This window comes from Cicer arietinum, chromosome 2, assembly GCF_000331145.2.
Source record: "Cicer arietinum cultivar CDC Frontier isolate Library 1 chromosome 2, Cicar.CDCFrontier_v2.0, whole genome shotgun sequence".
Classification (NCBI taxonomy): domain Eukaryota; kingdom Viridiplantae; phylum Streptophyta; class Magnoliopsida; order Fabales; family Fabaceae; genus Cicer; species Cicer arietinum.
The window spans coordinates 37959254-37984803 of record NC_021161.2 but is presented as its reverse complement, the minus strand read 5'-3'; the positions used below and the strand labels follow the sequence as shown (position 1 = coordinate 37984803).

At 30.6% G+C, this 25550-nt stretch overlaps 1 protein-coding gene across 1 annotated transcript; it reads right to left on the bottom strand.

Annotated features, from left to right (window-relative positions):
• Positions 1-9100: 9100 nt before the first annotated feature.
• On the bottom strand, positions 9101-10186 carry LOC140919437 (uncharacterized). The gene is made up of 2 exons (XM_073365449.1): positions 9697-10186; positions 9101-9415 (listed from the first exon to the last, which is right to left on the bottom strand). Exons 1-2 carry the CDS (start codon positions 10184-10186, stop codon positions 9378-9380), a joined length of 528 nt encoding a protein of 175 aa, XP_073221550.1. The 3' UTR covers positions 9101-9377.
• Positions 10187-25550: the final 15364 nt, after the last annotated feature.

Genomic DNA, 25550 nt, shown 5'->3' with positions numbered 1-25550 from the left:
GGATTTTGGCTCGGAGGCTTTTTAGCCAAAGATAATAATATTTTGGAGTTTATATGATCAAAATGATATTTTGATGCCATTTAGAATTACTCGTCGATAAATAAATTAAATTAACTGCGGTGAATCGTTTACGAAGAATTTAATGCGTTACGGGTGAAATGGTAATTTAACAAATATTTAGATATTTTGAGATATTTGTTAAAAGTAATTAATATGCGTTATGGGTAAAAACCTTAGAGTTAGGTTTTGTTTATAGTGATGAATGTTTCGTGGTAAATGAAATTTGATGTATCTGGGTGTTATGTTGCGTGATTTGTGTTCGTTGTATTTGGTGTGTTCGTACTTGATGTTTGTTAATTGGTGTGGTTGTTGTGAATTATGGTTTGAATGTGAAAGTATGTTTGAATTTGTTTCTGTGGAATTTGAAAACCATTAGAGTTAAACGAGTATTAAAAATGGGGAATCTTTTAATACCTCGGTTTACTTAATGTGTATTTGAGGAAAATGTTTAAGTTAACTGGGCGTTGAGAATGGGGAATCTCTTAATGTCTCGGTTACTTAACTATCGTTTTTGAAAATCGTTTCGGTAAATGAGTATTAAGAATGGGGAATCTCTTAATATGACTGTTTGCTTAACGTTTTGTTTTGAAAATCATTAAGTTAAATCGGTATTAAGAACGGGGAATCTCTTAATGACTTATTTAATTAATGTTGTTTGAAAGTCGTTTAAGTTAAATGGGTATTAAAAATGGGGAATCTTTTAATATCTGCATTTGCTTAACGATTGTTGTGAATGGAGTCTGTGTATGCTCATGCATTTCATTGGTAAATTGTGTCGACCCGTGATAGGTGACACCTTGGTAAACTGTACGGACCCGTGATAGGTTGTACGTTTGCGATTTATATTTTAGTAAATCGTGTTGACCCGTGATAGGTGACACCTTGGTAAACTGTACTGACCCGTGATAGGTTGTACGTTTACGATTTACTATTTAGTAATTCGTGTTGACCCGTGATAGGTGACACCTTGGTAAACTGTACTGACCCGTGATAGGTTGTACGTTTACGATTTACTATTTAGTAATTCGTGTTGACCCGTGATAGGTGACACCTTGGTAAACTGTACGGACCCGTGATAGGTTGTACGTTTGCGATTTATATTTTAGTAAATCGTGTTGACCCGTGATAGGTGACACTTCGGTAAACTGTACTGACCCGTGATAGGTGGTACATTTACGATTTCCGCTTTTTCTTTTAGTAAATCGTGTTGACCCGTGATAGGTGACACTTCGGTAAACTGTACTGACCCGTGATAGGTGGTACATTTACGATTTACATTTTTGGTGGATTGTGCTGACCCGTGATAGGTGGCACCTCGGTAAACAGTACTGGTCTGTGATAGGCGGTACGTTTACGATTCCCGCTTTTTCTTTTAGTAAATCGTGTTGACCCGTGATAGGTGACACCATGGTAACTGTACTGACCCGTGATAGGTGGTACATTTACGATTTACATTTTTGGTGGATTGTGCTGACCCGTGATAGGTGGCACCTCGGTAAACAGTATTGGTCTGTGATAGGCGGTACGTTTACGATTCCCGCTTTTTCTTTTAGTAAATCGTGTTGACCCGTGATAGGTGACACCATGGTAACTGTACTGACCCGTGATAGGTGGTACGTTTACGATTTACGTTTTTGGTGAATTGTGCTGACCCGTGATAGGTGGCACCTCGGTAAACAGTATTGGTCTGTGATAGGCGGTACGTTTACGATTCTCGCTTTTTCTTTTAGTAAATCGTGTTGACCCGTGATAGGTGACACCTCGGTAAACTGTACTGACCCGTGATAGGTGGTACGTTTATGATTTACGCATTTTAGTAAATCGTGCTGACCCGTGATAGGTGGCACCTCGGTAATTGGTACTTTGGCCTGCGATAGGCGGTACAATTATGATTTACGGCCCTTCGAGGAGGGTTTTGGTTTGGAATTCCGAGTCCATGCATTTTGGCATATACGCATTGCATTAGGGTGCTTGGCACACGAGTCGTGTTTGAATCAAGTTTATGATTGAGTGGTTTGAATAGGAATTGTCGTGGTAATTGTGTTGGAATTGCTAAGTGTTATGTATTGATTATCGTGTGTGAGTTCGATGGATTGCAAAACCATTTCGAAACTTATGTTGTCGTGGTGATTGTGTTATAATTGCCAAGTGTGGATGTTTTGATTTTGTGTGTAAGTGTGATGGATTGTAAAACTATTTCGAAACCCAATTTGTCGTGGTGATTGTGTGGGAATTGCTAAGTGTGATTGTTCGGATTTGTGTGTAAGTGTTGATTGGTTTTGAAACCCTTTAAAAAGCTGATTTTTGCTGAATTTTGCTGTTTTCCTGTTGCTGTCTGATGTGTATTCGAATACAGAAAGCTGTATTCGAATACAGACATGCTGTTTTGCTACTGACTTAAAATCGACTTAGAAATCGATTTGGTCATGCAGGAACTCAGCAGAATTGACCAAATCGATTGGCTCAGCAGAAGTCCTTATTTTGAGTTAGATAATCGATTGCTCAATTGATTTATCAATGCTTTGGTCAGTTATGTATTACTTGATGGATTGAGAACTTTATTTTGAGTTCATTGTTAATTGGCAAGCATTATATGAACTTTTAGCATATGGAAAATCCTTTTAAGGTGCATGCTTAGTTGAAAGGTTATTTTGTGCATTTAAAACTTAAATGTTATGTGTTATCTATTAATTTCGGTTGGTGACCCTTTACAACTATTGTGGAAATCTGGGCTTTGCCCTCAGATGAGAGCCAGGACGATCCTACTGGTTCATACCCTACGGATGGGAATGCTTGACTGCAGCTACGTTAGGAGGATCTCACGGGGCGCGTGGAGATCACTCAGGGTGTATAGTTTTTGGTAGGATGATCAGATTAGGTTGATGTATAGGGACTAGACGTCCTTCTTTTTGGGTTGGAGTATTTTAATTTGGAAAACTGTACTTATACTAATATTGTCAGTTTGACATCTTATTTGAATGGGTTCCATGTACCATTTGTTGTTGTGTAAATGCTTTGGATTTATATTTGGAGAAACTTTTCCGCTGCTTGTAAATTATAATGACTCAATTATTTATCCAAATGCATTTCCTTAATTATTTCTCTGTTTAGTTTAATTTCTTTTGAAAAAAAAAATACACCCTCGCTTTGAAAAACGGGGTGTTACAAGAAACTCCTTGCGGAGGGACCATATAGACTTCTTCATGAAGCTCACCATTTAAAAAAGCATTTTTGACATCCATTTGAGAAATATGCCATTGACGAATAGATGCAATTGCAATAAGAGTACGAATAGTGGTCATCTTGGCTACATGAGCAAAAGTTTCTTCATAATCCATACCATATTGTTGAGAGAAACCCTTAGCAACAAGACGTGCTTTGTAGCGCTCAACTGACCCATCAGACTTAGTTTTGATCTTGTATACCAACCGAGACCCAATAGCACGTTTTCCAGGAGGAAGAGGTACTAATTCCCAAGTATTGGTTTTGTGCAATGCAGAAAGTTCTTCTGCCATAGCCTGCTGCCAAAGAGGATCAAGAACAGCCTCTTTATAGGAAGAGGGCTCAGACAAACTGTGAATAGAGGTTAAGAAAGAAACAAACGAAGTTGAGTAAGTGGAATAGACAAAATCAGGTAACTGAGTAGACTTACGCTGACGAGAGGGGTAACGAAGAGGATCAACAATCGCAGGAGATGGTTGAACAACCGGGGGGCAAGAGGGATGTCATCATGTGGAGTATTAGTATTTGTCCCGCAATTCTCAACATTACAATCACCAGAAGCATAATCATTAGGACCAAACGGATCAATATGGGTTAGTTCAGAACTCTTAGTAATCTGAGAATCAGAGGAAATAGAGTAAAAAGGGATGTGCTCAAGAAAAACAACATTACGAGATACATAAAGTTTTCCTACATGAGGATCGTAACAACGATAACCTTTTTGATCATCCCCATAACCAAGAAAAACACACAATGCTGAACGAGAAGACAACTTACTGCGCTCAACTTGAGGGCGAAGAACAAAACAAGTAGAACCAAAAACTTTCAAAGAATGATAATCACGGGTAGAAGCATACAATTTTTCAAAGGGAGACAAACCTGATATGATAGAGGATGGGATTCTATTAATAGCATGAACAACAGTAAGAACTGCTTCTCCCCAAAACTCACTAGGAACTGAAGCAGACAACAAAAGGGAACGAGCAGTCTCTATAATATGACGGTGTTTGCTTTCACCAACTCCATTTTGTTGAGGAGTATCAATACAAGATGTTTGGTGGAGGGGGCCATCATAAGCAAGTAATTCATAAAATTTATTAGAGGTATATTCACCACCTAAATCACAACGAAAACACTTTATAACAGAATTATGTTGAGTTTTGACCATTGCACGAAACATATGATAAATGTCAAAAAATTCAGACCGATTTTTCATAAGATAAACCCAACAATAACGAGTGTAATCATCAATAAACGAAACATAATATCTAGATCCACCTTTGGTGAGAACCGGTGATGGACCCCAAACATCAGAGTGAACTAAATCAAAAGGCGCATATGAAACGGAAACACTTTTACTAAACGGTAAAGCTGGAAATTTAGCAAGTTTACAACCACAACAATCTGAGATATCACAGGGTTTTAACTTTCCTAAGGCTCCAGTAGAAGCCAAATATTTTAATCTAGAAGCAGAAACATGTCCAAGGCGAGAATGCCATAAATAAAAACTAGAAGATAATGAATTCAAGCGAAAACTAGATAATAAGTCAGCAGTAGTTGTTGAGGCTGCAATATCTGGGAGTCGTAGTTCATCCAAAACGTAAAGTCCCCCCTGTCTATGGCCTGTCCCAATCAGCCTCCCGGAATGTGGATCCTGCACACAACAAGAAGTGGAAGAAAACGTAACCGAATAACCGAAATCACATATTTGACTAACAGAAGCAAGACCCAAAGTAAGAATAGGAATATAATAAACAAGAAGTTTTTGAAGTTGTTCTGCAATATCAGATATTTGAGAAGCAATCTCAGATGGGTATACAGAACCTGAACTAGAGCCAATGGTAGGAGGAGCAGAAGCAACAACATTGGACGATGACCCCCTAAAATTCTTCTTATGTGTTCTCTCCAATTTCGGACAATGTGCTTGAAGATAGTCATCCTTAGCATCAGCCATAACAAATAATGACAGGAAAATACGACAAATACAGTCACTGAGACAAAATAAATTAGGTATAATCTAGTGCTGTGCGAGTCCTATTTCTCCCTCTCCAGACGTCGTTTCGCCGATCCGACCGTTGAAGACGAAGACCTAAATGTTGCGAACCTGCTGTCCAAAAATCAGCCCGATCCAACGGTTAACGAATGCGCAATCGATGTTTTTATGAGACTGATTTAACAAAATCGGGAATAGGATTACTCTTCTCTTTTCTCTTTTGGTGGTTGTCTTTCCTCTCGAAATAGTCTCTCTCTTCTCTACGGTAGATCCCAAAATCAACCAAAGCTCATTGATATCATGTTAACAATGAAAAGAGGAAGAAAGAGGAAGAAGAGAAATAACCACTCTAGGGTTTCATAACATATAATGAACCAAAACTAAAGTTAATAGGGTTACAATGAGTATATATATAAAAGAATAGAATTCTCTAGAATACCCTTACTACTAATATATAATAATATTATCTAACACGATGAAGTTTTAGAACACCAACAAAGAAACATCAAGGATAACATCACGATCCATAAAGAACTGTTTGCTCCACATCCAAAATCTCTTCCACTATTTTTTTCAAGATCTAAATATGAAAATAGACGAAAGAAACACGTGAGCTGCAATCTTTGAAACTTCAAATCGGTTTTAAAATATGGCTTCAATCTATGATCTACTAATGCACGATTGCTATGTTCAATACTTCAAATCACTTAGAAGATACTCAATTGATAATTGCAATTGAGAACTGAAAAAGCATAACCTAAAAACGAAGATGCGTAACGATGAAACAAAGTTGCAAATGACGAAAATGTGTAATATCATACCACAATTCTATGTTCAAATGAGTGTTCACGTGATAGAGCATCTATAGCTGTAGATTCACCAATTTAGGGTTCCGGCCTTCAATTTACGGTTAAGAGGAAACATGAATCATGATTGAAGAGGAAAATCAAAATTTGTCGTGAAGAAGAGGAAAATCGACTTTGTATTGAAGGAGAGGAAATTGATTTTGTTAGAGAAGATGAAAATGGTTTTAGAAAAATAAATGTCTACCCACGAGTGTTCTCTTCAGAAAAAACATACAATTATAAAGAGAAAAGGTGACTGTCGGTTGTAGCTGTAGCTAAAAGTAGTATTTAGTGACAAACAAAAAGGGCCTCACAAGTGTCACAATAGGTAATTTATTTTGTAGTGAACTTTTGCTTTTTCTTTTTTTTTCAGTTGTATTTTTTCTTGGATTCTGTGATTCTTAATTATCATTATGCTTTTTTTTTCTCCATCTCACTTCTCACTTCTCACTTCTCACTTGTTTTTGAAAACATATATGAACTGATTTCATGAGGGAATTTCTTTACATTCAGTAGAAAGTGTACTTTAGTCCCTCCATCAGCTCAAAGAAGTGTACTTTAGTCCTTTTTCTTTTTCTTCAATGAATTTGGTGTTTTATCGATTATGGACATTGACATGTAATAGATACCAAACACGCTTTCGATTTGATATATTGGTACTACAAATTTGAAGACTAGATTCTTATAATCAAAACCACTATTTCATGTTTGAAGTTGACGGTGATAATTGAAAATTAGAATTTCATATTTTTTCCGGAACATCAACGGCATCTCCACCTGTATCTGGTACATAGAGTATATCAAGTCGTATCATCCTACATGGTCACCTACTAGCTCTAATGACCACCAATAAATACTTAATAATATTACATAGGAATCAATATATCCATTTATAAAGAAAACTAAACTTAGTACATATTTAGTTTTATTAATTATTATTTAAAAGAAATTGTGATTTTTAAAGTTGTTTGTGTTTTAACTAAATTATTCATTAATTAAAAATCACTAGTTATTTTTTAATTTTGTTATAATGTTGAAATAAAAAAAAGCATTTTTGTCTTAAATTAATTGGTTCACTTTTGGTCTGTTGTTGTTATGTTTTCTAAATATCACAAGTTATTATTAAACTATGTGAGCTAATATTTAGTAAATCTTGTTCATGATAAATTTTTTTTTTTTTGAAGAGGTAAAATAAACCTTTTTATTAATTATGTAGTTCAACAGCACAAGATATGCATAGGACAAAAATTATAATAATACAGTTCCAAGTTAAGAGAACTTGTACAAACAAATCAAAACAAAATATACAAACACAATCATACTCCCTAAACTAGCTCCAATAATAATTAAAACAGAATTTTCCGCCTAATAATTGTCAATAAATAAGAGTAGCATATACTTGAGCATGCTACCACTGCTTTACTAATTTTCTTTATTTTCATTTGTTTTTGAGATATATATTTTCTAACAAGTGTTCTTGAGAGATATATTAAATAGGTTTATTTTCATTTGTTAATTTTGAACCATTGGATTGGATATATACATAGCTTAACATGTCAGTGATGGTAAGTCTTGAATTTATCTGATCAGAATTTTAGTTATAAAATTATTTACTCGTAAATTTTTACTTTATTTTTCACATTATCTCTTACATAATTCTCTCTTTTATCTCTTTATTTTTTTTAATTTTTCTTTTCTTCTTTAACTCTGTCTCTCATCTCTCACACTTTATCATTTGTTTGCTTTAGATTTGATATAAATAATTTTGAAAGAATAGACAATATAAAAACAAAAGTTAAAGATTAGTGACGATATTTTAAAATTGAGCTCAGAGGAATAATATGGTAATGTAAAATTACTTATGACATATAAATAGAAAGCATTCTAAATTACTTACAAGTGATATATATTATTGTTAGATGTAAATAAAGAAGATTTTTGAATGATTGTCAAAATAACTTCTGATCTAATATAAACATATTGTTTGATTTATGTGTTGCAAATAAACCTATGACTCTCGTATATAATTCTGATGCTGAATTCGTTTATGGAGCAGTCCAATTCACTCTATTAAGATTGTCAATCCTAGTTTAATATACGATGTCAACACAATTGGTTACATTAGATTTTTATGCGGACAATGCTTCAACGCAACAATTCTTTAAATATCTCATTTGAAGTGTGTACAATTCTTTAAAAAATATTAGTTGATTTGATTTCAATGATAAAATATTTTATTTACTCAAATATTTTTATTAATTGTAATTAGTAGAAATATTTGATGAATTTAAATATAACAAATAAAAACATTACGAGATACATAAAGTTTTCTTGCATGAGGATCATAACAACGATAACCCTTTTGACCATCCCCATAACCAAGAAAAACACAGATGGCTGAACGAGAAGACAACTTATTGCGCTCTACTTGAGGGCGAAAAACAAAACAAGTAGAACCAAAAACTTTCAAAGAATAATAATCAGGGGTAGAAGCATACAATTTTTCAAAGGGAGACAAACCTGATATGATAGAGGATGGAATTCTATTAATAGCATGAACAGCAGTAAGAACTGCTTCTCCCCAAAACTCACTAGGAACTGAAGCGGACAACAAAAGGGAACGAGCAGTCTCTATAATGTGACGGTGTTTCCTTTCAGCAACTCCATTTTGTTGAGGAGTATCAGTACAAGATGTTTGGTGGCGGGTGCCATCATAAGCAAGTAATTCATAAAATTTATTAGAGGTATATTCACCACCTAAATCACAATGAAAACACTTTATAACAGAATTATGTTGAGTTTTGACCATTGAACGAAATATATGATAAATGTCAAAAAATTCAGACCAATTTTTCATAAGATAAACCCAACAATAATGAGTGTAATCATCAATAAACGAAACATAATATCTAGATCCACCTTTGGTGAGCACCGGTGATGGACCCCAAACATCAGAGTGAACTAAATCAAAAGGCGCATATGAAACGGAAACACTTTTACTAAACGGTAAAGCTGGAAATTTAGCAAGTTTACAACCACAACAATCTGAGATATCACAGGGTTTTAACTTTCCTAAGGCTCCAGTAGAAGCCAAATATTTTAATCTAGAAGCAGAAACATGTCCAAGGCGAGAATGCCATAAATAAAAACTAGAAGATAATGAATTCAAGCGAAAACTAGATAATAAGTCAGCAGTAGTTGTTGAGGCTGCAATATCTGGGAGTCGTAGTTCATCCAAAACGTAAAGTCCCCCCTGTCTATGGCCTGTCCCAATCAGCCTCCCAGAATGTGGATCCTGCACACAACAAGAAGTGGAAGAAAACGTAACCGAATAACCGAAATCACATATTTGACTAACAGAAGCAAGACTCAAAGTAAGATTAGGAATATAATAAACATTAGAAAGAGACAAGTGAGGTGTGGAGACAGAACCAATGCCTGCTAGAGGCATAGGAGTGCCATCAGCAGTCATAACCGACACAGACGATGCAGGTTTCACAGACACAAAAGATTTATCATCGTATGTCATATGATGAGATGCTCCAGAATCAAGAATCCATATGGAAGGAGATATACCTGACATACCAGAGGAGTTCAAACCTTTAGAAGAGGTGGCAGACATGGCATGTGATTGAGTGGCAAGAAGTCTTTGAAGTTGTTCTGCAATATCAGATATTTGGGAAGCACTCTCAGATGAGTATACAGAACCAGAACTAGAGTCAATGGTAGGAGGAGCAGAAGCAACAACATTGGACGATGGCCCCCTAAAATTCTTCTTATGTGCTCTCCCCAATTTCGGACAACGTGCTTTCCAATGATCTTTTTCTTTGCAGAATGCACAATCATCATTACCAAGCCCAACTCTCCCTTGAGATGTTTTTTTTTTAACAGGAGCAACAAAAACAGATGGAGGAGTTGAGAGAATTTCCTTATCTAACACACCAGAATGAGTCTTAAGTCTGATTTCTTCTGCCAACAATTCACTAACTACTGATTCAACATCAGGAAGGGGGGAACGATGCAAAACACTCCCACGAATGCCCTCAAAATCATCACGAAGAGCCATTAGAAATCAAACCAGACGTTGCTCCTCTCTTTGATCAATGTATGCTTTGACAGCTTTCAACTCAGGTGATTCCTTAAGAGCCAATTGATCCCACAGATTAGTCATTGCCGAATAGAATTCCTGAATGGTCATACTGCTCTGCTTAAGGGCTCTAATATCACTTTCTAACTGATAACGTTTTGCAAAGTTAGACTGAACATACAAACGTTTCAAGTGATCCCAAATCTCTTTAGCAGTATCATATTTTGGTAGTTGTACTCCTATAGACAACTCAACAGAATTATTAATCCAAGTAATAATTTTTGAATTACTAACATTTCATGTTTTCAGATCTTTTGCATATTGAGTTTCATCCTTTTTATTTGTAGGCTTAACATAAGTTCCATCAACAAAACCCCACATATCTTTTCCAATAAAAAATTTTTTCATCACATAACTCCAATAAGAGTAATTTGGTTCATTGAAGTGAACACTAACAGCTTGAAGAGAATCATCCTTAATACCAGTCATAACAAATAATGACAGGAAAATACGACAAACACAATCACTGAGACAAAATAAATTAGGGATAACCTGGTGCTGTGCGAGCACGATTTCTCTCTCTCCAGACGTCTTTTCATCGATCCGACCGTTGAAGACGAAGACCTAAATGTTATGAACCTGCTGTCCAAAATTCAGCCCGATCCAACGGTTAACGAATGCGCAATCGATGTTTTTCTGAGACTGATTTAACAAAATCGGGAATAGGGTTACTCTTCTCTTTTCTCTTTTGGTGGTTGTCTTTCCTATCAAAATAGTTTATCTCTTACTTTGATACCATGTCAACAATGAATAGAGGAAGAAAGAGGAAGAAGAGAAACAACTACTTTAAAGTTTCATAACATAGAATAAACTAAAACTGAAGTTAATAGGGTTACAATGAGTATATATATAGGAAAATAGAAAATATCTAAAATACTCTTACTACTAATATATAATAATATTATCTAATATCTAGTAGAAAAATTGTAATTAGTAGAAAAATTTGATGAATTAAAATATAATAAATAAAAGTGTTAATGAAACGTAACTAACAGAATGTATATTTTTTAGTTGTAATAGTTACCAAAGAAAATATATCAAAATTTAAGGTGATAAAGCTAATAAATAAGTGGGACGTGACTAATGGATCCCGTAACTGCCGTTGTGTGCAGCTTATGAGATCCAATCTCCTACTCCTACACTTCAATTGGTATTTGAGTACTTTTTTTTGTTGTTGTAACAAATAATTATTATGCATACTAACAATGTGATGTCAGGTACATTTTTATTAATTTATCTTGTATTCTCTTATATTGTAGCTTGAAGGAAACATGATTGCACCTCCTAAGGAAGCCTTCCATGATGGGTCATATTGGATTAGGATTCAATATGTGAACTATCTAATAATTGATGGTCGTAAAAATGGAAGTGTCGACGATTATAGTTCTGTGAGGAAAATTTCCAAAATATATTTGTAATTCTCTAATAGTTATATTAATGTAGCAAGATTAAATAACTTAATGTATCACTTGGTCAAGTGGTTGTAATGTTTGGATTTAATTCAAACCGATGCATCTTTTAAGTTATCAAAAGTTACAATTTTTCTCAAGAGTTGTTTTCTTTCACCAATTGGTATGAGTTTCTCTATAAATAGAGATACTTTAGAGGCAGAAAGAACACAAGATAAACAAGACAAAATTTATGTTACATGAGTCAAGATTATGTCAAAAATATTTTTGAGTCATTTCTTCTTTTCTCTAGTGCACAAGAGTAAATGAAGGAATTTTATTTTGTAAACTATCATTGATCGATAGGCTTGATGTGAATGTGCAATTCACTTCAAGGATTCCAAAGTATCCTGAAGGAGATTCGCCGGTTAACCGGTTTATCTCCAATATATATAGATTGGTAGGGGCGAATCGAACATAAAGCTTAGTGTGTTACACACGCTTTGGAATTTATTTGTGCAACTTTCATCATCATAAAGTTCATCCTCTTCTTGTTCAAGATTTGCAGCATACCCCCAACAAAAATATCCAACAATCTTTAGGTTCGATTTTTGATTATCAAATTTATTTATGACTGCATCTTTTAAAGAAAAATGACTTTCTTGACCATGGTGAAAGGTACACAATTAATTTATATGAATATATATGATATGTTTGAAGTTCTAAATTCATATGTGGTTCTCCAAAGTAATTATATTTGTTTATGTTAAATTTAACATGTGGTTAGATTGATATGCATGATCTAGAATATATTCAAGTATGTGAATTTAATATAACCATGCATGAAATTTGCTTGTTTGGATTTGAAAAATATTAAAGTATTAAAAATAATCACATGAAAATTCATGGTTGGGTACCGAAAGTTATTTAGTGTTAATACATTTATATATTAGATTCATGTTTAAAATGCATATATAATAAGTTTTCCTTTTTGGATGCATATATAATAATATGAAGATAAGATGTGGAAAATTACTAGTATGGAATTAAAGATAATATGTTTTGATGAAATTTTTGTTTATCTATGGTTGATGTTTTTAGACTAAGAACAAGAATTTATGATTGACTGGTGGAAGAAATTTTATTTATAATTTTGGTATCTTAAATCTTGTCAAGTATAAATATGTATGGTTTAAGATGTATATTTAACACATTAGTTTATTTAAAGTAGTGTAAATAAATTGTCATAAATATCAAGTGTATGTCTCAATGATAGCGAAGCTTCATGTGAGAAGTTATTAAATCTAAAATTGATTAATTCATATTATATGTGCATGATAGTATAAAAGTATATGTCCATTTCTTGCTTATTTTGATATTAAAAATGGTTTGGATATATATATTTTAAAATTGTTATAAGTTGACAAATGTTTATGGAAGAAACTGATAGAAAATCTTAATGATTTTATTCATTGTTTATTTTTTATTGTGAAGAGATTAAATGGAAAAAAATGTCAAGGTTTGATGATAGTTGATCAACAATATCAAGAATATAAAAGGTCATCAGATGCTTGATGTAAGTCATGACTTGTACCAGACCTGATATAACATATGTTGTTGGAAGATTAAGTCGGTATACAAGCAATCCAAGTAAAGAACATTGACATGTTATTAATAAAGTATCAAAATATTTGAAATGAACAATTAACTATAGTTTAATCTATAATGGATATCCTTTAGTTTTGGAAGGATATACAAATATTAGTTGGGTAAATCATGTTGAGGACCATGCTTCCACAAGTGGATGGATCTTCAACTTTGGTGGAGGTGCAGTTTCTTGGGGGTCAAAGAAACAAACTTGCATTGCCGACTCCACCATGAATGTAGAGTTCATTGACCTAGCTGCAGGTAGTAAAGAGACTGAATGACTAAGAAAATTGTTGTATGAGATACCAATTTGGCCAAAGTCAATGGCATCAATATTCATACATTGTGAAAGTCAATACACACTACCAAAAGTATATAGTCAAGTATATAATAGAAAATCAATACATATTGGTTTAAGACATAGCTATGTAAAGGATTTAATGGAGTGATATCCATAGTGTTTGTAAGAATTGAAAAGTATCTTGCAGATCCTTTGACGAAAGGTCTGACAAAGGATATGGTGTTGAAAACATCATTAGAGATGTGATACAAGCTCATATCTAGATAATCACCAATGGTGGAAACATCAACTCACACTTGAGTAGCATCAAGTCTTGAGTTCAATGATGAAAGTACATTATTAGAGTGATTGAAATACTTGATAATAGATACATCTCAAAAGATAAAAGTACTTGGACCATAAAATAAAAGTGGTAGGATGAGGTCTCCTCTTAATGGACATATAGCATGTATTTGCTGGAATGTATAATTATGGGTGCATTTATGATATAGTCCACCTATATGAGAATGAAGTGGGTCGCTTCATAGGGTTCAAGAGCTTGACTCTTCAATTCTCACAAAAATGATATGAGACACAGGGCCTTATCAAATGTGTCATTTTTATAATTCGATCAATAGTACCGAGATTTCATGTGTGAGTTATGCACACTTGTTCTAATGAATGGCTGGTTCAAAGCTTGTCTACCAATCTATTCGGGGATAAGCGAAAACATAATTTACTAAGTAATGGTTCAAATCGTAAGATACATTTATCTGAAACCATGAAATTTTTGGAATAACGGACTTAGATATATTTTGAAAATGGTGGGGGATTGTGAGGTAATTTTCCAAAATATATTTGGAATTCTCTAATAGCTATGTTAATGTAGAAAAATTAAATAACTTAATGTACCACTTGGTCATGTGGTTGCAATGTTTGGATTTAATTCAAACCGATGCATATTTTAAGTTATCAAAAGTTACAATCTTTCTCAAGAGTTGTTTTCTTTCACCAATTGGTACGAGTATCTCTATAAAATAGAGATACTCTAGAGGCAGAAAGAACACAGGATAAACAAGATAAAATTCATGTTACATGAATCAAGATTATGTCAAAAATATTTCTGAATCATTTCTTCTTTTCTCTAGTGCACGAGAGTAAACGAAAGAACTTTACTTTGTAAACTATCATTGATCGATAGGCTTGATGTGAATAATTCACTTCAAGGATTCCAGAGTATCCTGAAGCGGATTCGCCGATTAACCCATTTGCATCCAATATATATAGATTGGTGGGGGCGAATCGAACCTAAAGCTTAGTGTGTTACACACGCTTTGGAATTTATTTGTGCAACTTTCATCATCATAAAGTTCATGCTCTTCTTGTTCAAGATTTGCAGCATACCTCCAACAAAAAGATCCAACAAGTTCTACTTGGTAGCAATGTAAAAGTTGTTGTCGACCTACGTTCTACTTTTGTATTTTGAATGCATTTTTGCAATAATGTTAACGATATTTTAAAAAAATTCCTATAAATTTTTTAGAATTTTGTTAACAAACAAAATTTAAATATAATTTTTAAGTGTAAAAAACTTAAAATTTCATATATAATTTGATATTTGTTGAAAAATTCTAATTTTTTATAAGAAAGTTGTTAAACATATATTAAATATTAATATAATTTTTTTTTAAATGATATACAATAGTTAATTTAAAATTAAAGATAAAAAATTTTAAATGAAATAAAAATTGATGAATTTTTTTATAAAAATTAAAAATAAAATAGTAAGATTTTATTAAAATAAAAAATTTATTTAATCATATCCATATATGGAGCAACAACAGTAAACACTTTTTTGCTAATGTGAGAAGCGAGAATAATAAATATTAATCGTATAATACAAATCAATGGCTTTAGATTAGAGAAATACTCTTAATTATCAAGAGAGCCGTAATTATATATCTTATTCTTTTTGACACAAACTATTTGTTCCCTTATTTAGTTTTCCTCTTCTTCCGGTAATAGTTTTCTTCCATTTATATATCTCCTTCTACAACAAAGAAGATAATCATCCACACAATTTTATGTTAATAAATTTTATGAGAAATAAAAGAAGTTATTTTGTAGCATTTAACATATATAATGGAGAGAGTGATCAAGAGGAGGAGGAGTAATTGTGGCCATAAATAGAGCTGTAAATAAAGTTTCAAAGTCTCAAATATTCTTTCTAAAATCTCATATTAAGCCCTAATATTAAGTATTTTATTGAAATAAGGTTTTTAAGACTCCGACCTATTATTTCAGTGGGATTAAGGGAGAAGGTTCAGGGACTTCTAGATCTAATATTTTATTAATTGAAAATTTTATTTTTCTGAAAATATTTTAAACTATCAAATTTTTTGTTCTTCTAACATATTATAAAATAATTAATAGACTTATAATATTGACAGCAATAAGCGCATAACACATGCCAAAGCTATCTTTGGAGTTTGTTTGCTTAGCTCGTTTGTTAATATAAAAAAAGAAGATCAATAGTTACACACACATTTTGGTAATTGTCCTAATATGTGCTGACCCAAATCCAAAACTAACGAATCTAGGACTTTAAGTCTTGGAACAATAAAATTACTTTTTAATGTATATTTAAATTCTAACACTCACCCAACCTTGGGTTACTAGTCTTGAAGAAAGAAAGCAACGAAAGACGAAAATGGAGGAGAAGGGAAAATGGGGGGTCACGCGTAGGGAGGAAGAAGATGGAATTCTGAATTTTCTTTCCTTCCTTTTTCCTTTCTTTGTTTTTCCTTCCTTTCTATTTCCTTCTTTCCTTTATATAACCTTTTCTTTTCCTTTTCCTTCCTTCTAATTTCCTTTCTTTCTATTCTCTCCAAGCAAACATATATATATATATTAAATATAACTTAACAAATATCTCAAAATATCTAGATATTTGTTAAATTACCATTTCACCCGTAACGCATTAAATTCTCCGTAAAGGATTTACCGCACTTAATTTAATTTATTCATCGACGAGTAATTCCAAACGGCATCAAAATAACTTTTTGATCATATAAACTTCAAAATATTATTAACTTTGGCTAAAAAGCCTCCGAGCTCAAAATCCAAAATACATAAAAATACATAAAGTGTACTTTAAAATTATGGGTCTTACAAAATACCACAAAGAATATTTCTGACAATCATAAGTAATGTATAATTTATATGTCCTGTGAAACTTTTATTAATTAGTTTTCTTTATTTAATCTTTTATTAGATCACAGAAAAATGCAAATTATTTTTACTATTACTATTGTTTAATCATAATATAAGATTTATTTTTGACAAAAAATATTATATATGACATTTTATCCGAAAACTACCAGACTAATCCAAAAACTATCAGATTTAAAAAAAAAAAAAAAATTCGGTATAAGATGTTGAACATGGAAACTATAAGAAACATTTTACAAGTTTTTCAATAAACTCCTATGTAGCAAGAAACTTGTGAAAAAGTTTTTTGATACAAATTATATTTTTTGAAAAAAAATCATTTTAAAATTATTTAATTTATTTATATAATTTTTAATATATATGGATAAATCGCTACTATGATGTGATTAAACTTGTGATGATACTACCAACATTTTCACCATAGATTAGGTACGAATAATTATAATTATAATTAATATTAATATTGTTAAAAACTATTATTGTGATTAATTATTATAATTTATTTTATATTTTATTTTAGATATTTGATACAAGAGAAGATATTATAATTTGGACTAGGAAGATTGATATTAAAAACAAAATAGTTATCATCATTAGATGAGATAAAAAAAAAACAAAGAGAGAAAATTGAGAAATAAATTAATATTAGGTTGTGACAAAGGAGAAAAATACAAATGTGTCCATAGTTCAACTTGAAGTTCAACAAAAAAGTGTGGTTGCCCTTCAAGCTTAGATCAATTAAAGTAATTGTGGAGTTCACAACCATGCATTACCTAATATTTTGGAGAAACATACATTTGTTGGACATTTAGATGGAGAAGAGAAAAAAACATATTCAAAACTTACCAACATATAATGATGCATCGAAACATATATTACTCACATTGCAAGATTGAGACAAGAACAATGTTACTCATATCTCAAAAATATATAAACATGAGTATGATTCAACTGCATGCGAGAGGTCCTAAGACAAAAATGCAACATTTATTCAAGTTAATTGAAGATACAAAATATGTGTGTTGGAATAAAAAACAGAAAGATACATAAGTTTTGAGATGTATTTTTTAGACCCATCCAGATTCAGTGAAGTTGTTGAATTTGCTTAACAAATACAACTACATAATAAATTAGTAAGTGATAAAAATATGAGTTAAATATATAATTGAATTAATTATAGTATAATTAGCTGTCCATACTTAATAGTATTACAAAACCCAGCAGGTCCCATGCCCCTGTTTCTCTATCTCTTAATATTGACACATACCTATTTTATAAATATAAAGGAACATTATTATATAAAATAGATTAAAATACTATTAATTACTAATTATTAGTAATAAATTATTAAATTGCTTACTAGAAAATTTAAAAACTAAATTAGTAGCAAGGTCTGGTATAAAAAATATAGTAGTGAGGTTATGAATAACTTACTCAATGTTGAGTATATATTGTAGAATAAAAAAATTAATTTTAACTTTTTAGTTTTACAAATGACTTTTATAAAACTAAAATATGTTGCATTAAGTGTAAATTTAGACTAAAAATAGAGCATAATTTATTTATTTTATATATTTTTCTAATAAATTTAATATATATTTTTAACATAAATTTTCAAGAATATCAATATCTTCTTTATCTTAGTTATCAATATAATTTTTTTCTCCTTGATCGATGGATTTTAAACACAAAGTTTATAAAAGCATAATACATTTCATACTCCTTTCCTGTCAAAAACACCATTAAACTCAAAATAAGAAGAAAGTAAAAAAGGTGAACACAAAGTAACAAACCTCAAATAGTAGTATATTAACTATCATAGGCCAAATTGTTCACGTTTTCTAGCCCATAATACTAGAAATGATACGTACTTGAATTCTCATGCATGATATATATCGATCTACACTATATATAATTTTAAGCTTTAAATTATTTTAAAATTAATTAAATATAAATAATGACGTGATCACTTTATATAATTGGTTGTTGGATACTATACACAAACAAAGTCTAAGATATGAGAATGATCACCAATAATATTAATAATAACGTAATCCCTTCAAATGCTAAACATGTAAACTAAGAATGAAAGTTACTTATCTGATATTTTTTGTAGTTGTGTGTGTATTAGTGAATAGTAAGAGAAAAAAAGAAACGTAATATTTATACACCATAATTATAGAAAATGTCACTAAATAGTAAACCAAGAAAATTAACGGTAATATTTTCAAGCTGATAAAAAAGAAGTAAAGTTGATAAAAAAAATTATAAATGAGATAATCTTACCATTGAGTGACACGCATGATACTTGACTCACACATTCATCTCTTCTTTTCCTCTATAAATACTTGTGTTAGTTGATGATAGTTCTTCATCCCTCACTCACTCATAATCTCTCTCTCAATATTCATATACTATTTCTTGTTGTTTTCCTCTTCAATATATATACTCATCTTATTTTTCACAATACAAAGTTTCACCTTCATTACAAAGTCACTATCATAGTTCTTCACCCCCTCACTCTCTTGTAATATTTCTCTCTCAATATTATTATACTTCTGTTTCTTATTCAATATATATACTCTCTTGTTTCTTTCTGACAAAACACTTTCAATACATGTCACTACTAAAATCTCTTATTTTACTTAAAAATATATAGTAAGAGGCTTCATAACATTGCATGCATGCATGCATACATACATACATACATACATACATACATACATACATACATACATACATACATACATACATACATACATACATACATACATACTAAACGCATCAACTCATACTTCGGGCAAATAGATTATAGTATTAGAGATTCTTATTCCTATTCTAACCTTCTCTTTTCTATCTCTTTTCTTTATTTTTTCTGTGGTTATTGGTTTGGTGAATCACTACTTACTAATCCAATAAAAAAAAAACTGAGTTCAATTGGTTTATAACATTGAAAAATGTAATGGTTTCTACATGATAGCTAACAAAGAAATTTTGTGGTCCATTAAATTAACACTGATGGTTCAATTTATCAAGTTCATATTTTCATGCATCGTAAGCTTCGTGTATATCACACTTTACCAATTATATATAAATAAGTTCTATAAAATATGCACATTTATCTCTTACATGTACACTTCTCTTTTTTTTTCATCTATAAATACTTTATTTTAATATAACATTTTTCTTCACCTCTAAAGTTGTTGACAATAATTAAAGAAGTGACTTTTTGTTTTGAAATAAATTAGAGAATTGACTCTATTTACTTACAAACCATTGGAATTGAAAATCTTAATATTTAAAACATGCATCAAGATTTTGTGGTTAGAAAAGAAATAATGCAAATAAAGAAAAAAAGAAAAGCTTGAATTAATGAACTTCATATGTTATTCACACTTTATAGCTGCTAATTAAAGAAATGTCTTAGCATAGTAACAAATGAGATAATCTTACCATTAAGGGACATGCATGATATTTGACTCACACATTTATCTCTTCCTTTCCTCTATAAATGTTTGTGTTAGTCGAACATAGTTCCTCACTCATAATCGCTAAGTCTCTCTCTCAATATTAATATACTCCTTTTTGTTGTTTTCATCTTCAATATACATACTTAACTTACTTTTCATAATACAAAGTCTCGCTCATAACTTACTTTTCACCCCTCACTTACATATAATCTTTCTCTCTCATAACTTATATTTATGTTTTTTATTCAATATATACTCTCTAACTTTTTTTATCACAAAACACCTTATATACAAGTCATTATTAGAATCTCTTCTCTTCCTAAAAAAATACATACATACATACATACATACATACATACATACATACATACATACATACATACATACATACATACATACATACATACATACATACATACATACATACATACATACATACATACATACATACATACATATTAGAGACTCCTTGCATATATTTTCTCTTAAATGTTTGTTTATAATATCAAAGGTTTAATTATTTGTTGACTTCAATAATATCACAGTTATTTACCTAGATTGCCGTCACTTGAAGTCTGCTTCCCTATTTGGGGCATCTCCAGCATAGATAATATAATACATTTTGTCCAAAAGGTCAAATGTATTCAGTGAGATACCCTATCATTTAACAAGGTATAAATATTATTACTTATGTAGTTATCATGTATAAAAAGATAATTTATAATTAAGCATCCAAAATTTGATATTATCAACTTACAAACCAAATTAGTCTAACTTGCATTCAAAGAATGAGGCAATTGTATCACTTTATGTTTCAAATGTAGAGAAGATAAAATCATGTATTTAAGTCATAAGTGATGTTATTTCTTAATTTGACTCTTATGACAAATTATTTATATATAGTCCCAACAGCCACAACAATTGACCAAAGTGAAAACATTCTGCAAGGGTGCATGTTTTGTACCTTTGTTTCCTGTCGCAAGTTTAGCACTTCATTATGCATTGCATGAAATGATGCAATTGATAGTACATCTCTAAAATGGTCATGTTGACGGTCTCTTATTCCAGCAATTGAGACGGACATTATGTCAACCCCGTCTACAATAGCATCATCAAAAGTTGGAAGAATGTTTGTAGAGCCTCAAATAGACGACCAACATGTCTTACCAACAACAATTCTTGCGGAGGAAGATCCGCCTCTTGATGTTCCTTGTCCTAAACCTAACATATTTGCATGGCTAACTGGGTTGTCAGCTGCTACTGATGCCACATGAGTCCCATGACCCGTGTAATCTCTTAGAGAGAATATCAGATCAGTATTGTTTTAATCAATTATATAATACTTTGCTACAATTAATTTACAACACAAACAAATATCAACCATTGTTAGTATAATTGCACTCTCTTTCTCTTAGTAAATTGAAAATTTTAACATGAATTAAAGTATAACATATTACATGTTAAAGATTTAAATTGTAACATATTAAGTATAACATGAGTTAAAGTATAACATATTACTTGTTGCAGATTTTAGAATCAATTACTCCAATAATGATATCAGATTTAGAGTGTTATGTCTCCACATGTTGAGGAAAACCTATAAAATCCCAACATTTTGTGATAAGAATTTTATGCTTTTCCTCGGGAAAGACATACACCACCCCATTAAATCCTACATTATCAATTTTTATAGTTAGCAAATATATAATTATACATGTAGAAAGAATAGATAATTTTTCAATAGAAAAAACTATTATCTACATATACCAACCATTATGTCGGCTTTGTAATCTGTTAGTTTAGTCACAAAGTCGTTGAAGCTACGCTTTTAATGGTGGAGTACACTTTTTGGAGTTTAATTGCGAAAGATGTGAATAGTTTAGAATTCCTTCTCAAATATATAATTATACATGTAGAAATAATAGATAATTTTTCAATAGAAAAAACTATTATCTACATATACCAACCATTATGTCGGCTTTGTAATCTGTGTAATCTGTTAGTTTAGTCACAAAGTCGTTGAAGCTACGCTTTTAATGGTGGAGTACACTTTTTGGAGTTGAATTGCGAAAGATGTGAATAGTTTAGAATTCCTTCTCAATTTCTTTTATACTAAAAAATTAAAGTATCGATGAAATTTAATCTCTTTGAAACTTCTTGTAGCATTCGTTGGTAAATCATCAACGAAGAAGTTTCATCATTCATGTTATGACTAGTGTAGATAATGTAAGTCTACATTATGATATAACATGTTTATTATAAACCAGAAAAATGTACATAGTCAAAGTAATTAAGCCACTAAACACATGAACCAAAATAATTTAATAAAAGAGAATATAAATGTATTTGTCTTCAGGTTATTTGGAGAAGTTGAGTAACATTTCAGCACAAGTGAAGTCAAAGTAAGGAGGAGAAGTATAACACCAGAAGAAACTATTTTCAAACTTGTAATTAATGACACAGTTAATTAATATTATCTGTTATTAACATACATATTAATTACCATATATACAATTAAAATATTAATAATATATGTCTCCATATTCCTTTGTATATATTTGTATATTAAATTATATATAATTATTTGTTTGAACACACCATTAATAAATGAAGAAAACCAAAGAGTTTTCATTAAAAGACAGACAATTATAAACCATTTACACTCTATAAAACAAATTATGAGAATGATTTCAATTATACTTAGGAGTATAAACATCAAAACGCATCTAGTATGTATGTATGTATGTATGTATGTATGTATGTATGTATGTATGTATGTATGTATGTACGTATGTATGTACGTATGTATGTATGTAGTTAGAATGTTTAGTTAGTATGTATGTATATAGTATATATGTATGAATGTATGTATGTATTTAGTTAGTATGTATGTATGTTTGGTAACTGAAAGAAAAGATAAAAAAAAATATTTATTTTTTTAATTTGAATTCCTTTTTAATGGTAGTTTCAGCATAAGTTAGTTAAGTGTTAATAAATATCTTAATAGAACAAAATAGTGATCAAATAACATAGAAATTATTGTAAGTTAAATTAACCAAATTTAATATTAAAAATTAATTGAAATAAATAGCTAGCGATTTTTAGTTAATGAATAGTAACAAAAAGAAAAGATTAGAAAATATCAAGATTATGAGTCAGTGACGGGTGAAGAAGAATGTTATATTAACACAAGTATTTATAAAAAAAGAAGAGTGAGTGTGTTTGCTTAGTAAAAACACATACTCTTATTCTTTTTCTTTCTAAGCACACAATGCTAAGATTCTTTTATCTTAATGATTACCTACTTAAGTCATTTAATTTGTTTTCTTTGCAAGAGAATGTTCAGAATTATTGAATTTGCATACATTAATTCATTTAATGCAACATATTAAGTATCATGCATGCATATTCATATTACATTTTTAGCATGGCGGGTCTTAGTGTGGTCCACTTTTCTCAAACTGAAACTAATATGCTTCACATTTTTTTGTGAAGTATATGTGAGCTTTGTTCACATTTCCATACTCTCTTCCAATTTGCTAACTCATAGTGGGAATCTTTTTTATATTTAAAAGTTAAAGGCCAAAATATTTATGATACTAGTGTACAAAAGAAAATGGATGAAACAAAGACACAAATCGATAATTAAGCATACACCATATACGACACCAATACATCAACATCTAATATTTGAGAAAATTAATTAATTTAATGTAATTAATTTGTATGTGTTGTTTCTGCGTTGGACATCACAAACAACACATGTCAAACATTGCAAGACTTGCACTGTAATATTGCAATAAAGTTTTTCAAAGGTATGCATCATGCATGCATATTCAACTTGTATTTTTAGCAAGATGAGTAGGAAAATATGAACTTGGTGGTCCACTATGTACAAAGTGTGAAACTAACTAATAGGTGACTTTGTTAATTCATGTTTATATTTTTCTTTATCAACTTTACTTCTTTTTTATCAGCTTTAAAATATTACCACAATTTTTGTTTGTTTACTATTTAGTGTCATTTTCTATAATTATGGTGTATATATGTATTATGTTTCTTTTTTCCTCTGACTATTCACTAATACATACACAACTACAAAAACTATCTTGTAAGTAACATTCGTTCTTAGTATACATATTTAGCATTTTGAAGGGATTACATTATTATTAATATTATTGGTGACCACGCTCATATTTTAAACTTTATTTGTGTATAGTATCCAACAACCAATTATATAAAGTGATCACGTAATTATTTATATTTAATTAATTTAAAAATAATTTAAAGCTTAAGTTGATTTTAGTTTCAAAGTAGTTGTAAGTACCCAACCAAACTCTATGATAGCTAGGGATTTATTATTATTATTATTATTATTATTATTATTATTATTATTATTATTATTATTATTATTATTATTATTATTATTATTATTATTATTATTATTATTATCAATCAAATTGTTTTTTTTATCGTAGTTAGTATTTGGACCTCCTCTCTCTCTCTCTCTCTCTCTCTCTCTCTATATATATATATATATATATATATTGGAATGTGGCAACCTCCTCTATATATTTTATTGAACTTATGTATATATAATTTTTAAAGTGTGATATACATGAAGCTTACGAGGCATGAAAATATAGACTTGATAAATTGAACCATAAGCGTAAATTTAATGGACCAAAAAATTTCTTTGTTAGCTTACATGTAGACACCATTACATTTTTCAATGTTATAAATCAATTTTACTCATTTTTTTTCTTAGATTAGTAAGTTGTGAATCACCAAACCAATAACTACGGGAAAAGTAAAGAAAATAGGTAGAAAATAAAAATAAGAATCTTTGATACTATAATCTATTTGTCCGGAGTATGAGTTGATGTTTTTTCACATTTCCAAACTTACTTTTAATAATCTTAGTCATTGTGAGAATCTTTTCTATATTTGAAGATAAGATTTTCAATTATTTATTACATTATTATTTCTCTATTAAATGAAAGAGATTAAAAAAGAAAAAAATCGAGAACTCTAATTAATAAACAATTTAAAACAACAAATTAAAAATATGTATTTGTTTAGTGTCTATGACTATGAAGTGCATACTGGGACAGACATCGTACACGACATTGACATTTATACATCAATTTTAACAACTCATGTCAAACAATGAGACACGCGCCTTCGACCAAAAGTGTCAATTGTAGAAATCTATGATTTGTTTTGTTTTTTTAATGATTATATATATATATATATATATATATATA